Source organism: Ceratotherium simum, chromosome 28 (genome assembly GCF_057802395.1).
Source record: "Ceratotherium simum simum isolate JZ-2026a chromosome 28, ASM5780239v1, whole genome shotgun sequence".
In the NCBI taxonomy this organism is placed as follows: Eukaryota; Metazoa; Chordata; class Mammalia; order Perissodactyla; family Rhinocerotidae; genus Ceratotherium; species Ceratotherium simum.
Window position 1 is genome coordinate 14,545,587 of NC_141927.1, and position 17,810 is coordinate 14,563,396.

The 17,810-nt window shown below is 35.6% G+C and overlaps 1 protein-coding gene across 4 annotated transcripts in view; it reads left to right on the forward strand.

The window, feature by feature from the left end:
- Positions 1-17,810, forward strand: part of TENM3 (teneurin transmembrane protein 3) — a 597,691-nt gene that overhangs the window by 473,614 nt on the left and 106,267 nt on the right. For all 4 annotated transcript variants that reach the window (XM_014786234.2, XM_004428722.3, XM_014786235.2 and 1 more), the window contains 5 exons: positions 7,391-7,605; positions 12,408-12,618; positions 13,044-13,145; positions 13,342-13,536; positions 14,619-14,819. In XM_014786234.2, coding sequence (XP_014641720.1) covers positions 7,391-7,605; positions 12,408-12,618; positions 13,044-13,145; positions 13,342-13,536; positions 14,619-14,819 — 924 coding nt within the window. The remainder of the gene's footprint in view (positions 1-7,390; positions 7,606-12,407; positions 12,619-13,043; positions 13,146-13,341; positions 13,537-14,618; positions 14,820-17,810) is intronic.

Here is a 17,810-nt window from a genome sequence, read left to right on the forward strand (position 1 = left end):
TCTCTCAGAGATCTCAAAGTCAGGGTATGAATCCAAGGTTAGGTCACAGAGTTGGAGGGTGGGCTATTGATTGTCTATAAATGGCTAACCTTGCTTCCTCATGTCTTAATTATTTGTGCCTCTGTGGGACTGAAGATGATATTATCATTTACGCCCCGCAACAATTGAGTTAGATTTTTACGGTTGGATTTCTTTTCTGCCTTTCCATTTTAATCATTATAGGCTTCTTTACTCACATCATATGCAGGCAGCAAATTCATGATATATATGACAAAACACTTAGTATTGTTTCGATGGTTTTCTGATGTCACAAAATAATTTTCCAACAGATCCCAAATCTCCTAATTACCGGTATGATTTTAAATACTCTGGTTCGTCCTTAGAATATCTAGGGTTGGTAAACTCTTATTTATAAAATATCTCAGAGTACAAAGTACTTCTTTAAAGGCATTATCTGAAAAATGCCACTTTACTGATGTGTTTTCATATAAACTGGGTATCGCATATGAAGGCGAGGAATAACAATAGCTTTGTATAGGGGTCTCTTTATGTTTTCACACTGACAACTGTATTTTAAGACGTTAAGACTGTTGTGACACATGCTTACTGATGAAAGGGAAAATCACAGTTAGTTGGTGAAAAGACTGCTAGTGGCTCCCACATTCAGACACAACAGGACACACTGAAAAAAAATCTTCAAGATGATACTCTATTGTGTTTGAAGACGTGGTACATCTCACTCTTACTGCGAAGGCTTTAATTGGTTTGATTTCTAACCCACCAGCTTTGAGTTTAGAATAACTACAGGGCACGCTGTTGCCCTATTTTTTCCTCCATTTTTCCTCCTTTCTCTCTTAGTAAAACCTACAGACAACCTTAGCGTTTCCTATGATCATTCCCAGGTTCAGGCTCTGGGGGTTTAAGGATGGAGTGATCTCAGTAAGGGAGGAGAGAGAGCACTAGAACCGGCCCTCTTTTTATTTCCTCTGAAGCCACAGTTTTCTGGAATTCAGGACATGATGAAAGACAGCTATGTCCAGGCTTTTATCTACGAGAACTGATGAGCTTCAGAGGAAAAGGTTGTCCAAGTATTTACAAGTTTATCCAGCTGTCCCCATGGCTCACTGACTTCCAGGTGTGTTTACGATCAAGAAGGAGTGTTTGAAAATGCTAACAGGAATGACCAATCTTGACTTGGCCAAATTAGAGAAGGGCCAGGCCTTGAAAAGTAACAGTGCAGAATTTAAAAAGACAAAGGCCCTTCACAAAACTGCATTCCCCTCACATTCACACTAGAGGCTTTAGCAGGAATGTTATATTCATCTAAGCTGCCGGGTCAGTGGATTTAAGCAGAGAAAAGTCAGTGATGTCCTTCTGTCTCTACATTACTGGTTACAATTGAGAGGTCAGGTCTGCATCTACATTTTAGAAAAGACACATTCTAAGACTTTAATTCAAAATAAATTCATTCTAAATAGTGTCATAGTTTGAAGCAAATACAAGTTGATATGTACTTAAAAAGGAAATTCGTATTTCATAGGAAAAGCTGGAATAGTGATCTTCAAACTCTTTTGTTCTTGTGCCCCTAAAACAAAATATGTATACAAATTTAAATTAAATTTTATTTCCTGTGACCATAATGCTCTTAAAGTGTTTTTAAAAACCTGTTTTCTTCTATATTGAATTATGCTTACAATTATTAGTTGTACACATTTGACTGAAATCAACCTAATTATTATATAAATATGTTAAACATTTTGATAATTATTAAATATAAAAAGTGAAATGTATTGAAAATACCTTTCTGAATGAGATGAATGGGGACTTTTTCAAATACTTATGTGTTCATGGATGAATATTACTTATCATAAGAACAGAGCAAAATTCAGTATCAATTCTATACCTGTTTTCCTTTTTTATAAATGTAAACATAAGAACTCTTGCTACAAAATAAGCAGATGGGAATGGAAGGATTTTTTTTAGAGTGATGCTGGCCAATTATTTGAACTCCTTATTGGTCATATGTCAAAAATCACATGGTGATTTATTTCCAAAAAGTGTGTTTGGTGGTCTACAAGCTGTCAATTCCATCAGATTTCTTCTTCAGTTTTACCGAAAGCAGAGAATGGATAGCTACCTACTTTCAAAAAGATTTGTTACAGTTTTCTGAATCTATCCATTTCTCAGTTTCTGTGGAGTATTCCAAAAAAGGATTCACCAACGCTTAGCAAAATGCTACACGTTACACCTGTTGTACTTTTACTTAGTGACACTTTGTTTAATCTGGTAAGTGCAGAATGGGGTGGAAAATGGAACTATTGTTCATTTTAATTCACCTTTGTTATTGTAATCTTTTTTGAATGCTTCTGTCATATGCTTTAAGTATCTCTATTTAATTTATGGGAAATACCTGCTATATAATTTACTGGCAGAATTAGTACTCATTAAAATCAAGCTTACTTTCTGTCAGAAAAAGTCTGACATTTTTTCAGTTCAAATGAATTAATATACGTTTTGTCACAACAATCGCAGTTCTGAATTCCTCCTCTAGGTAGATAGTAGAGAGACAGATAAAGCACAAATCCTTGCCATGGGTTTGACAATTGGGTTAAATAAGGCATCACCACCTTTAAGATTTCTTACCTTATTGATGTTCTCTTTGCAATCACAAAACTCTTCTGTAGGTGAAAAGCAATTTTTGACAATGGTTGGGATGGGTGATAAGGGCATTAAACAAAAATCAATCCTCCCTCTTGATGTCTCAGATTTCAAAACCTGCCAACAGTCTTAAATACTCCATTTCTTAACTTCACACTTTGTCCTTGATAGAAATACCTGAAAGACACTGAAGCCCTACCTCGGGTTTATGGTGTCTTGAATAAAAGAGGCTTCATCAACAAAAATGCTTTAAATTTTGCCTTTGTTTGACATACAGGAAGCTTTATGCTCCAGTCACAGTATGTCACAGTAAGATTCTGAATATGTAAGAAGCCCTTCTGTTGTAAAGAAAGCCTACTTATGGAAATTGTTGAGGTTCTAGACATTAATTCCCCTGAAACAGTCTACCTCTTTCCTCGTTGAAAAGTCCTCATGCACCCTAGGGGTATGACTCCTCTTTTTGAAGACTCCTGGACTAAATGACCTCCATGAGGTCATGAACTCTGAGTCTATGATGTTATGATTAGTTAGGCTTCTCCATTACAGGGATACAAGAAAACAATTATCTCAACTCCTACTGCCCCATTCAAGCACATCTGGTCAACCTTGGCTTTTTTCTTTTACAAATGAAAGACCCCCTTTCTGAAAAAGAGCCACGTGTTAAATCAGCTATGGGACTAATTGGATAAATAGATACATTTATTGACACAACAGTGGGTGCACATATCATTTCAGTGAGAAAGATTTTAACCCCTCAAAATCATTATATGGAGAAAGCAACAAAGCAAAACCTGAAACCTTAGAAGCCGGAAGTTGATTACTGTTTCCAAAACTAATGCTCTTGGGCAAAGCTGATGTTTTGGGAAAAAAAATTCTGGAATTAGCACCAGTTTATGCTTACCAACTCTCAAAGCACAGGAATGCTTTAAAGCTGCTAAAAATCATTTATAGCTGCAAGAGATAAGATCAAAACCAAGAGCATATTAAATCACATAAGCTTCAGATACTATCAGAACTTGTTAATAACAATAAAGTATAATAGCTTAGAAATGTATGAACTTGGTGAGTGAGTCTAAATATGAATCATTTCCGTATTTGAATATGATATGTTACTAATAGAGTTTCATGGGAAAAAAGACTGCTACTTTATTCAGTATTGTAAAAATAGTTTCATGTGGAAGTCAACCAAAAGACAAAAACTTATTAGGAATTTATTATAAATTATAACACAAAAACTATTAGGTTAGAGTATCCATGGCAGTTTTTACTGGTCATTTCTTCCTAATAAAGATAAGTATAACTTTATGTCTAAAATTGAAAGCTAAGCTGATTCTCTAAGGTGGTTCAATGGGTTACGATATCTGATTTTATATGAGATAGACAAATTTAAAACTTAGTAATTTAAAATAATATTTTTAATGAAAAACAAAGATTATACTATGATTATATAAAAGACATCGTTTTGGAATTTTGCAGACCTAGATTTGAATCTTGACTCTACCACTCCCTTTGGGCACATAATTTACTTCTCTGAGCCTTAGTTTCCTCATCTCCAAATAATATTGACCTCACAGAGTTGTTTTGAAACTTAAAACAGATAATATAGGTGAAACTACCTGGCATGTCATAGGTTCTCAGTGAAGGTTAGTTCCATTTCTCTTTTTCACCTTCCTTAACCTTTTCAGTGACAGGTAATTGATGACAAATATAGATGCCTGTGCAGAAGCATCCAAAATGAAAAGTAGAAATTGGTCTCAGGTGTTTAAAATTTTTCTATGAATGAAGAAAGATGTCTGGTTAGATCAGAAGCAAAAATAATCTCTGGGTGGTAGGATTATGTTTTTTATCTTTTTGTTTATATATATGTTCTAATTTTGCTAAAATGAATATGTATTACTATCATAAAATAAATATTTAAAATTTTAATGAATGATGCACAGTTTATGTATTGATACATGAAAAATTACAATGATTAGTATAACGCAATTTTGATCTTTTATTCCCCAGAGCATTTTATATTACTAAATTAATTCAAGAAAAATAGACCTGATACCTGAAGCGTTGTTAATAGCCTTGATTATGGATATCAGGGAAAAAAAGAAGAGGAAGTGAGATTATAAATAATGTATTTTTATCAAGCTTACTTGGACAGCCCCCTTCTGCCTCATACTTGGGTTATTGCATCTGTATCCTAACCAGTCTCTCCACTCCCAGGCTTCCCACACTACTGCACTTTAATGTCCTTGAAACAATGACTTCATTTCACCTATGGCCTGATCAGAACCTTGAATGAGTTTCCATTTAGCTACAGGTGTCCTTTGTAACTAATGGTATATGTATCATTGTGGGATGCAGCAGTCCAGGTAGAAAACAATCCCGACATTTACTAGTAATATACTCTCCCTCAAACTTCACATTTATCTGTAAGTGTGAATTTGTTGTGAATTACTCTAGACCCTAAAGGCCATAACCTGAATATCTGCCATACTCATCTGTGACCACGAGGCGTGTTCCTTAGTAATCTTGAATTCTGTTTGTCCTGATTACACACACACACACACACACACACACACACACACACACAAAACAGAGGAACAAGTAAGTGCCTTTGTGGCATTGAAATACAATTTACCCTTGTTAAGTCTACTTCAAGTGTCTATTTTTAAAACATGCCATAAATTATATGCATAGTAACATAATACTAATAACTATATACATCTTAAGGAAAAAGGGTAGAATAATGCTATTTATGAAGTTGAAAGTACAAAATACAAAAAAAATCACTAAGATGAAGTATAAAGACCAAATTCTTTAACCTGGCCTTCAAGGCTCTCCACAAATTGATATCATTCTCCCTTTCCAACTTGATCTCCCATTACTCCCATGACAAACCAGTTAATGTCTCCCATTCATTCAATACCTACTGAGAGCCAAGCCCGTTATGTAGAATGCCTCGTGTAATCCTCACAATAGTCCTGTGATTGCATTATTACTATCCCCATTTTACAGATGAGGTTTAGTATCAGAGGTTTAGTATATTCCTTCAGGTCACACAGCTAGTTACTGACAGAGCCAAGACTCAAACCCAGGTTTGTCTGATTCCAAACCCAGTGTTCTCAACTTCTTTTCTAGCCAGATGGATCTCTCTGCTCACCATCACTCTAACATGTCCAGTTCCGCTGCCATGTTTTTAATCATGATGTTTACCCTAGCTCACAAACCTTATCCTACCTGTCCTTCAAAGTTTACTTCAGAACTTACCTCTTCTGTGAGGTCTTTCAAACACCAGCTACAGGAATATCACTTCCTCTGACCCTTACCAGTATGTTGCTTTAGATTGTCATTTAATTTATTGGTTTATAGGTGTTGTCTTCCCAGTCATGTAATTAATTGCTTAATGGCAGAAGCCGTGGAAGCCAGAGTAGATAATCTCTAAGATTCTATTCTTTGGTTTATATTTCATCTTATCACCTACAGTTCTATGTCCCTAGTAAACACTCAAAAATGAACTCAATGTTAAGTTAATAACTCTTCATAGATAGAAGACGCTCTCCTTGGTCATTAAAATAAGATGATTTACAACTCTCTGATTTGAAATTAAGTCCTCTAAATTTTGAACTATCAACTTCTCTAGAGGCTATTATATAATATTACGTAATATCAGAATTAATATTCAGGTTAATGTTTAAAAAACCACACTTTGTAGTAAGTCAGCTTTCAGACTTTAAGAAGATTGAGTTGATAGAGGATCATTTGGCCCCAGTTTCATTCTCTTCCTTAGCTTTCATGGACCCTTTCTGAATAAGAGACAAAGTGGTTTTACGTCCATTTAAGGCAAATTATAAAACCTCGTCTGTCACTAACCCCCTCAGAATAACTGAGAAGGAACCTTAGCAAAGAGGGAAGGGGAACACCATACTAGAGGAGTCTTGGATCTGTTTCCTAAAACCAGGGCTTGCACAAAGAAAGGAGATGGACTCCAAGAGGTGGCAGAGATCCAGGGAGCAGTCTTTGTTGCTGCACGTTGAAGGTCATTGAGAGGGGTAATTCAAGGGTGCCTGCTAAGGCTGAAAGTGAATTTGAGAAGAAGGTCAAAAGAAAGAGGAAAAGTTGTGGCAGCCTACATCAAAAACTTTGTGAGAATTTAAAGTTACCCCTTCTTCCCTTCCCCTCATAATGTCCCCACTCCCCCTTCTCTGCCACCCTTCCAGCATCTGGTTTTTCATTCATTCTAGTATATAGTTTAGAGAGAACTACGTGAATCAGTGCCATTGACTGGTTTTATGTTTGCTTAAGGATTGATTTGGAAATCTACATAATCTATTCTGCCTTAATTTACACTTTTGCAGTGTTACAGTATGTTTAGAATGACTGATACGTACCAGACTTTCTCTACCAAGAAATAACAAGACATATAATTTGTAAGATAATTATGTTTCAAGTGATCAAGAAAGACTGTAGGTGTGAAAACAGTTTCAGTAATAGGCATACCTAAGGGAAGGCAAAGAATTTTGACTTAAATATGCTAAAGAATGTGCTAAATCAGAATTAGTTGAACAGCAATATCTAACAAAAAAGCTTTTCAAGTGAAAATTAGATGAGAGCATTTCATTTTTCAGAAGACGATGAAATGTCTGAGCATTTGGTGAAAAGAACTTTTTTGCAAGGAAAGCTGTTTTGTTTTATTTTGTTTTAATTTTTTATTTTTCTTCAATGGATCTCTTACATTCAGGAAAATTAGGTGGATTTACACAAGAAAATAACACCATAGATTCCGGAGAACTTGATATTGGCCGAAGAGCGATTCAAGAGGTTCCTCCTGGGATCTTCTGGAGATCACAGCTCTTTATTGATCAGCCACAGTTTCTTAAATTCAATATCTCTCTTCAGAAGGATGCATTGATTGGAGTATATGGCCGAAAAGGCTTACCACCTTCCCATACTCAGGTAAAAGTAGGCTTTGTTGTCAATAAAATGAAAACTGCTAGTTTGCATTTTTAAAGTTATTCTGTTTCTTAAATTCAGCTGTTTAACTCTTTGACCACTTTTGTATTGATGTTTTACAGTGAAAAGAATTTTGAATGTAGATTACACTTATCTTGAAGTTTTTGAATTAGTGGGAAGAATAGCATTTTCTTCCCGATTTGCTTTAATCATTATTGATTGATTAATATGTACTAAAATTTGTAAGTAACTTAATGCATATTGAACATCATCTGAGCACCTTATAAAACACCATGGATTTTCAAGTGTTTTACAAAGATTCTATGATAATTTCAGATGGTCTTATTCCTTTCGTGTAATAGATGTATCACACTTTCCTCTCAAACATGTATTCATTCTATTGAAAAGGTGTTATATATTTTTTTACTCAATGCCAGATTTACTCAGTAAAGAAATTATGGGGACATAAACATAAATATGGTGACATGAACTTTATCAGCTCAAGCCACGATTCCTCATCTACAAATGATGACCACTGAAATAAAGAGGCAGAGAGCTTTCACTGATAACCAAGGATGAATTCGTTAGTGTGGTACTCAAAACAATTCAAATATCCTTATATTATAGATTCAAAGAACTTTAAAGTCATTTTGCTTGCATGAAAATCACCTCACAATAACAGTCACAGATAGAGAGCCGCTATCAATAATTCCACAGGCTTTTTCATAATCTAATACTGGGTCATGGTGTATAAACTGGAAATTGTCATTTAAAAGAGGTCCCATTATGTCTAAGAGAAATTATTTAAATTACCTACCATAAAATTGGAGCTTAGACTTTTCCCAAGATCAACTATTGTGTTAGTGAATACAGAAATTCAAAAAATATGATAGATGGTTAATTAAAATTGACAATTGGATGAGCTTAAAGTTATACTTGATAATCAGTTTATTTACCCATGGAATTTCATGCTGGTTTTAATTTGATTGATAAAATGATAACTGGAGGGTTTTCATGTATGCTTTTTTGTATTATGTAATTTTGTGAGAAATGTTCTTTCTATAACCTAAGAATATAAATTATAAAGAAAAACTGATCATATACTAATAAAAAATCATCTTTAAAGAAAGATGAGTAAGAAAATTTGAACATGCTCTCTCTAATGTCATTGTGGATCAGGAAGTTTTCAGATTATAAATTACATAGTTATGAAATGTTTGAATATCATGCTTTGGTGTATTCGTTTTTTTGATTTAACATTTTTCATATCTAGATTATTAAAGTAAATATGATTAATCCTTACATTTCAAATACTTTTTACTGTGTACCAATGTCCAATTTTAAATTTTAGATTATAATTATGTTTGACTCCAGGTCATGTTATAGGTGACACTGTCTAGGATGTAATAACCAGATTCTCTTAAATGGAAGTGGGCTTCTGTAACTTTAATTATAGCAGATAGATTGAATTTATAGCATAGTCCAGTGAAATAGGAAAAAATATTTTTTCCATTGGAACCACTTATATGATTAAATTATTTTTGTATAATTCAAGAAATATACCTCTAAGCTAAGCACAACAGTGAGCATGTAACCTATAAAGTAAATTCCAAAAAATAATTTCAGAAAAAAATTGTCTAATGTGTTATATACTTTAAAGGTTTATTTAAAGATTTAAGGTTGACTCTTTGCAAGTTATAATACTATATAAGATTAGGGAAATTAAAGGTGCAGTTTCAGGTTTTCTCATAATTCTTCTGGTATTTAAACACAATATACATGATATCCACTTTTCTTTTCTACCACAATATATGTATTTAAGTAGGTTACGCATTTTCTTAAGCTCCACAGTTATTAGAGTTCCTTAGTCTGGTTTATTCAAGATCAGCCGAGCAAACAACTGTTTCGGAGTTCAGTGTTTAAATATGAAACATGCTATAAAGCCGCCCAAATTGAACATTTCTCTGTTTCTGGGGAACGTTAAATAAATCAACCTGAAATAATTAAAATTGGCCAGCCATTCAGAATAGTCACTTGAGTTTTGAAAGTCTTTGTGACCCTTTATAAAACTGTCCGTTTGATTGTTGCCAAGGAATCAATTGACTTTCTTCTCCCTGATGCCCAATTCATTCTCCTGGACAGTTAGAAGCCTAAGGAAGCAATTTAACACTCTACAGTTAACAGTGTACCGTATCACTTGAGTGCATTTGCATGAAGCCTGTTTTAGAATGGGAGTAGAAGCCTGGGTTCTAGGCACACACCCCTATCTCTTTTTAACCTTGTGACCTTGAACAAATCACTTAACTTCTCTGCACCTCAGTGTCTATCTGTAAAATGAAAGAGTTGGATCGGATGATCCATAAAATCTCTTCCTCCTCTATATTCCAATGATTTACAGTGAGATGATGCCACCACCAAAAAGTTGATTTTAAAACACAGTTCAGTGTTTATAGATTGAGTTCTCATCATTGTAATAACTGAATTGAGTTAAGCATATGGATAGTCTAACTGTTCAGAAATGAACCACCAAGATGCCTTTATCAAGTTTAACCTTTGTCTCGTGATAGCTTCCCCCAAGTAGGGAGACTGAACTTCATCCTAAAAATAGCACAAGATCCTAAGGCTGGCTCCCACTTAGTACTTATGAATAAGTGTTACAAAACAAAACTCAAGTTAACTCAAGTTTGCCTATAAGTGATTACTTTACACCCTAGGAACAAAGGTTACTAAATATTTATATCCCATATAATTTACTTTTTTTAGAGATGGTTTTAGCATTAAGTACGGAACTTGTCTTTAGGTATTTGAATAACCCTCCTGAAGTCGTGTGTGAAATGCCCCTACAGAAGAGCCTAGAACTGAGTAGATACTCAACAGCTGTCTGCTTACTCCCCTCCACCACCATCATGCCCACCACCCCAGCCTTATTTTATTGTTCATAGTATGATTCAAATGGTGATTTCTATGATAAAGGTGATGATTATGAGTATGGGTTTGAAAGACCAGTTAAAACTCAACATTGCCTCTCTTTTCAATTTTTCAGTTACTGTGTTTAATGTCAGAGGAGAAAAATGTTTATATGCAATAGGACCATAAAAAGAAACTTTTTTCTGTCTCTTTGCCATGCTAATACAAATGTTTGAATCTGATGAGAAAATGAATGGCTTATTTGAGATAGGGACACCTTTCAAAAGTGCCGAATTAATTTTCCTCTGATAATTTTGAAATACAATTCCAGTGAAATTTTTGCAGGTCAAATATCCACACTAGTCATTATTTTCATCCTTCTAAGATAGAAATGAAAAAAAATTTTTGAATGCTAATCAGGTTATAGCTTTTTTGTGTATTTCTCTCAGCTGAATGATGTTATAATGCAGTTTTACTACACAAAAAATGCTTTTATATTTAAATAAAAATTTTAATATGTTGGAAACTGAATTAGATATTCTAAATTCTGTCCAATAGTGACAGTAGAGGTTTGCAATCAGTATGGTGGCAACGTATTTAACTGTCCTTCTCAGAATACCAACAACTGATTTATTCCAATTTGATCATATTAAGGGATTCCTATAATAAACTTTTCCTTAAATAGATCCCTGATGAAATTCCATTTAAGGAATCTATTAGAAAGTAGAATATTGATCATTCACATGTATAGTACTGTAACATTAATGATTAATATATATATAGTACTGTAGTATACTTTCACCGTAAACACATACCTCAGGAGTAAAATGAAACTGGGTAAGAGTATACAGAAACTCAATCACTCTGCTTTTAAGAAACTGTTATCTAACAACTTTATTAAAACTACCTTGGAAAGTCTCTGCAGTGTCTTCCAAATTCACTGCATTCTCTCTAGTTGCAGAATTTTGTCCCACTATTACCAGTCACATTCCATAGTTTTAATTATCTTTAAATTTTCCAGTTAAATTCTTTTTAGCTACCCAGTGTTCAAGATTAATCTTACTAAAACAAAAATTAAGTTTAATGATGACCGACTTCATAATAATAATGGGGCATATTTACTGTTATTGCCATGCTTTCACAAGCCCTCCATTGTTTAATTGTTTAGACTTTTGATCAAAGGTGTGAAGGCATCTTGTTACATGTTTTTAATCTAACCGTAGCTAAGTTAGAAACCCATGGAGTTCTCCATGGTGCTGGGGCTGGTTACATCAGGGTTGCAGGGAGGGTAACATGGGTGGTGGAGACATCCCAAGATCTGGAGCCAAGTGCCCTTGAGTTCACGTACCAGCTCCACCACAACCCTGCCCAAGCTCCTCAGGCTTCCATTTCCTTCGTCTTTAAAGTGTAAATATAAATGCCTGCCTAGAAGAGTTGCTATGAGGATCAAAAATAATCCAAAAATAGAGTAAGTATTCACTAGTGGTTGTTACTACATGAGTATTCAGTAGGAGGAGAAGACCTTAAGAGATTATCTAGTGGTCTAACTAAAATAAGGCTGCTGGGTTTGGAATGTTAGATTTATGTTTGTATCCCCAAACTGCCGAAACTCATCAAACTTTCCATCAGTCAGGAGAATTAAATAGATTTGGAAACCATAATGCCCAGTAAGGGAAAACATGATCTGTGAAGCTTACATACAGCAACGGTGTGCAGTAGGTAGTTTTCATCGTCCCTGTAAATGCTCTGCATGGAAGACCTGTCAATCAGGAACTGTTTTCTAACATTGTATTTATTAGAGCAAAGGAGAAAAGTTTGAAGAAGAAAAGAAAAGAGAGAAGCAGCCGCAACCGTAATATTTCTGACTACTAAGCAGTTTCACTTGTCCTCATCCTCAGTACGACTTTGTCGAGCTCCTGGATGGCAGCAGGTTGATTGCAAGAGAGCAGCGGAACCTGCTTGAGTCCGAAAGAGCCGGGCGCCAGGCGAGATCCGTCAGTCTTCACGAGGCTGGCTTCATCCAGTACTTGGATTCCGGAATCTGGCATCTGGCTTTTTATAATGATGGGAAAAATGTGGAGCAGGTGTCTTTTAATACCATTGTTATAGGTAAGAACAGTCTTGAAAGCATCTTTTTCCAGGCTACAGCCTGAACACTGTGTTGAATAGAAATTAAATTGTCTTCACCAATTTTGAGTGATTTTCTAGGGTGTGAAAGCCTGAGGCAAAATGTGAGAGATATTTTTAAATTGTTTACTCGTGAATATGTGACAAACCACGAAGCAGTGGAAGAAAATATTATTTGGAAGTATCTCAGAGGAGGAGAGTGCATGATGAAAACACTTAAAAAATCTGCATTTGAAATGGCAATGCTTTGCTTTACTGCTTGAATACTGTAGTATAAATGGGTCCTTTTTTGGTTATGGAGCAAGCCATCCCTATTTCCTTCAACAAGTGGCTAAAATGATCAAAGAGTTTGCCTTGTGCAAGAGGCAGGCTCTACAACAAGTATTGCTTCTTTCTCTTTTCTTCAGAGTCTGTGGTGGAATGCCCCCGAAATTGCCATGGAAATGGAGAGTGTGTTTCTGGAACTTGCCATTGTTTTCCGGGATTTCTAGGTCCAGATTGTTCAAGAGGTATGCGAGTTAGATTCTTTTCCTAAGCCAATATAAATAAGCTGTAGGAACACGAGTAATTCAGAAAACTACCAGGACAGACAGGAAAGAAAGGAGGAAAAACTGGCCTACCGCTTGTTCCAACAATGTGTCTTTTCTTTCAGGATCTCAACTGAAAAAGTGGCTGTTAATTCTTGTGTCGTGTTTTATTTCACAGCAGCCTGTCCAGTGCTGTGTAGTGGCAATGGGCAGTACTCCAAGGGCCGCTGCCTCTGTTTCAGTGGCTGGAAGGGCACTGAGTGTGACGTGCCGACTACCCAGTGTATTGACCCCCAGTGCGGGGGTCGTGGGATTTGTATCATGGGCTCTTGTGCTTGCAACTCGGGATACAAAGGAGAAAACTGTGAAGAAGGTAAACATGTCAATATTTACAGAAGTCTATTGTTATCCTCATAAAGAAACAGATTATGTTTGTAATCTTTAGTTTGGCAGATGAATCTTTTTATATGCCTCCTTATGAAAGTAATTTTGATTTCCATATTTATGAAGGCATTGTTCTATTAACATTTAAACTAATATAAAGAACAAAGACCAAAGAGACCCTTTGCCTTTTTTCAGTAGTGTGGATAATTCTTTTTTCCCTCTGAGAAGTAAGCAAACATTTGTGTCTTGAAACCAACAATGAACTTGATTTTTTTTTTTGTACAGTCTTCCACATTGATGGCAGCTTCTAAATCTGGAATTTTAGCATCTCTAGATAGACAGAATATTGAACATAATATACTAATGAAAAAAGTATGACATCATGGTTTGTTCCAAAACTGTATATGATGATCATAGTCAAGATGCTATACTGTAAAGTGCAGTTGAATTGTTTTTTCAAAAAGCAGAAAAGGGCTATTTCTCTTCTTCAATCAAATTGATTTTATTGATCTGCACACACAAAGTAATGCAATTAAGTCTCTGGAATTAAATTTTCAGGCCATTGACCCTACAAGTGTAAAATTTTATTGAGTCAAATTGCTAAATTAAATCTCGTCATCTAAAGCACATTAAAGTGAATTACAAAGGATAGAGAGTATGCAACTTATTTATTTCTCAAACAATTTAAGGGTCCCATACAGCTGTCAGTACTCAACGGTTGTGGGTTAGGTCAGCTGATACAGATTTTGTTATAGAGAAGCCAATGCTTATTACTCTCGGATTAGGCAGAACAGAGAGCACTAGTCTTGAATCTCAAGAGCCTATGTGTATAGTTCATGAAAATTACAAATCCTTACAAGAGTCTCAGTTACCTAAATGGCATGATTCTTAATGCTTTATTGTATAATTCTTTGTGTTTTCAGAAACAAGTTCTTGAAAATGGTAGATAAATGTTTGAGTATCCAAAATGTTCATATAAATTAGACTAGGATTTAATTCTTTATTCGACATGTACTGTGTATGATGTCTTGTAGATTTAATCATAAAATTGTTCTCCTTTCTTTACACTAGCTGACTGCCTCGACCCTGGATGTTCTAATCATGGTGTGTGTATCCATGGGGAATGTCACTGCAATCCAGGATGGGGTGGTAACAATTGTGAAATACTGAAGACCATGTGTCCAGACCAGTGCTCTGGTCATGGAACGTATCTTCAAGAAAGTGGCTCCTGCACTTGTGACCCTAATTGGACTGGCCCAGACTGCTCAAATGGTGAGGTTAATAAATGCAGTTCAATTGAGCGCCTAATATTATTTAGCTAAAGATTAAGATATTTTAATTTTTAAAGCACACTTACTAAATTTAATATAGATTTTATTAAAGTGATTATTTATAGAAGTAAGTATTAAAAGTCATGAAATTTCGCTTGTCTTATTAAAAAGAAAGAAACAGGCTTAGTCAATTTGTCATTAAAATTTCTCCTTATTGTAAAGAATAATCTTTTGTTTGTGTAAAACATTTGGTCTTCTTAACTCTCAAGGCCTGTGTACAGCTTGGGAATTTAAGCACATTATCTCATAAATAAAGAAGCCTCAATTAAAAAATTATTTGAGGGGCCGGCCGGTGGCACAAGCGGTTAAGTGCACGCACTCCGCTTCGGTGGCCCAGGGTTCGCGGGTTCGGATCCCGGGCGTGCACCGATGCACTGCTTGTCACGCCATGCTGTGGCAGCGTCCCATATAAAGTAGAGGAAGATGGGCGCAGATGTTAGCTCAGGGCTGATCTTCCTCACAAAAAAAAAATAAAATTATTTGACAACATAAAGCTAAACATGATCACAATAAAGAGTATACATATATAGATATTATGATGCATATAATGGTTCAACACTGAGTTTGTAATTATACTAATATGATTATAATAGAAATGGCAAGTAGTAATTTTATTCAATCAGTCAAGTTGTTATTGAGCACCAACTCTGTGCAAGGCATTGTGATGGGCCCTGTAGGGATGAAAGAATAATGAATCATTCCTGCCCTCTAGAATAGTGGCCTTCAAATTTTTTGACCATGACCTAAATGACCTACAGTCCTAAATATGTTTTTACCTTGTGACCTGGTATACATGTACGTTGTATATACTCATGTACCTCAACAAAAGCTTTGCAAAGTGATGCTCACTGGTACTTCTTTTCAAGTCTATTCTGTTTTTTTAAATGCTAGTTGCAACCCATGAAATCATTCTGGGGTCCACTCATTAGTCACGCAGTTTGAAAAGATGCTGTTCTAGTCTAGAAGATTACAGTTTAATTGGGAAGATAAGCTGAACCCACATGAAATACTTAGAAACTAATACATTCCAGTTTGACACTTTATTGAGTGTTACATGGAATAATAGGTGATATGATAAATTCAGTCGACATTCAGAGGAGTGACTGTGCTTTGATACATATTGAAAGTTTTCAAAGAGACTTATGAACATTTCTTGCCTTCTTTTCAAGATTGCAGTTAATGTGGGGGTGGGAGGGGCGACATTTTTTGACTAGAGGAACAGTATTAAAAAGTACTTAAGAGCATGGACTCTGAAATCAGCTGCTTGGGTTCATATCCGATCTCTACTACTTAATAGCTGTGTAGCCTTAGGCAAATTACTATATGCTTCAGTTTACTCATCTATAAAATGGGTTTAATCATAAGACATTCTTCACAGAGATGTTGTGGGAATTACTTAAATTAATGCTTATAACGTACTTAGTACAATGCCTAGCTCATAATAAATCCTAAATGTAGCTGCCACCACCACCACTACTACGATTAGCAAAGATACAACTGTGAGAATATCATTATATACATGAGACAGTGAAGAAAAAGTATTTAGAGTTAAAAATTAGGTTGAGCCCAATTATGGGGGACACAGTTTAGAAATGACGGTTTAGATAATGGAGAATTCACTAATAATAATGGTGTGCCCACTAACATGATGAGAATAGTGTTTTCAGAGAACTGTCGTATGGATTATATGTCAGAGTGTGACCAACGAGACTGACAACTGGAAGACGGTAGAGAGCTTTCCCAGAAGTGTGAAGTGATGAGAGCGTGAATTAGTTTGGAGTTAGCAGAAATGAAAAGGATGAATCTGAGGGACATTTTAAAGGAAAAATAGACAGGACTTGTGGAAAAACAGAATATAGAAGTTGTTGAGAAGAGCTGAAAGTCTGAAACAAGGGAGACTGGGTTTCGTGTTCATGTCTCTGAATGAGGTAAGTTAGTGGGGAAGGGGTGAGGCTCAGCGAGCAGCCGGGATGTAGGGGAGGCAGTGGGAGGGTAAGTGGGAAATAGAGAAAAGGCTGAATTCTGTTTGGAGACTCAAACCATCTGAGCAAAAATAATAGAAAAGAAGAAGAAGAATGAGAAGAGGGAGGAAAAGAAAAAGTGGAGGAGGAGGGGAAACAGGAAGAAGAGAGAGAGGAAGGAGGAGGAGGAAGAAAGAAAGGAAAAGGACAGATTTTATTAGCAGTGTTAAGTAAATAGACTTCTGCATAAAGTTTAGATTCAGTGAAGGAGTCTGTCCCCTGTTAATCCTGCCCACACTGCGTGATTACCCTCTTCTCTGAACCCCTTGTTTTAACAGTAAGTGTTCATTTACTGGAGAGATTCTGGAGCTGACCTGCCTGGCTTCAGATCTTGGACTGGCCATTCCCATCATACAACATCCTGTATGATGTTGGGCAAGTTATTTAACTTCTCTGTGCCTCAGTTTCTTTATCTGTAAAATGGGGATAATAATAGTGCTACCTTATACAATTGTCGTAAGGAGTAAATGAGTTAATATATGAAAAGCACTTAGAATGGTGCCTTACACATAGTAAGTACTCAATGAGTATTAACCATTAATAAAAGTAGCAGTGGGGCGGTGATAGTCACAGTTATGGTAGTAGAATTCTAAAGGCTGATTGTAGTTTGTCATACTTAATTCCTCATCAATTCAGAGGAGCTTCCACATGACAGTATTGATTGGATATGGTTCCCCAAATGTGAAATTTGTGAAATGCAAATAATTTCATCTATTAGTATAGCCCAATGCCATAAACCTAAATGAAATCTTCCTAGGTAGCTAATTAACATGCTTATTTTAAGAAAAAAAGACTAGGAATTTTTACAAATCACTCTTTCTTGGCATTTTGAGAAACTTGAGTGACATGCCTGCTCCCCTGTGAATCAATATCTGCAAGACAGATTTATGTGCCACTCTTTACCTACTGCA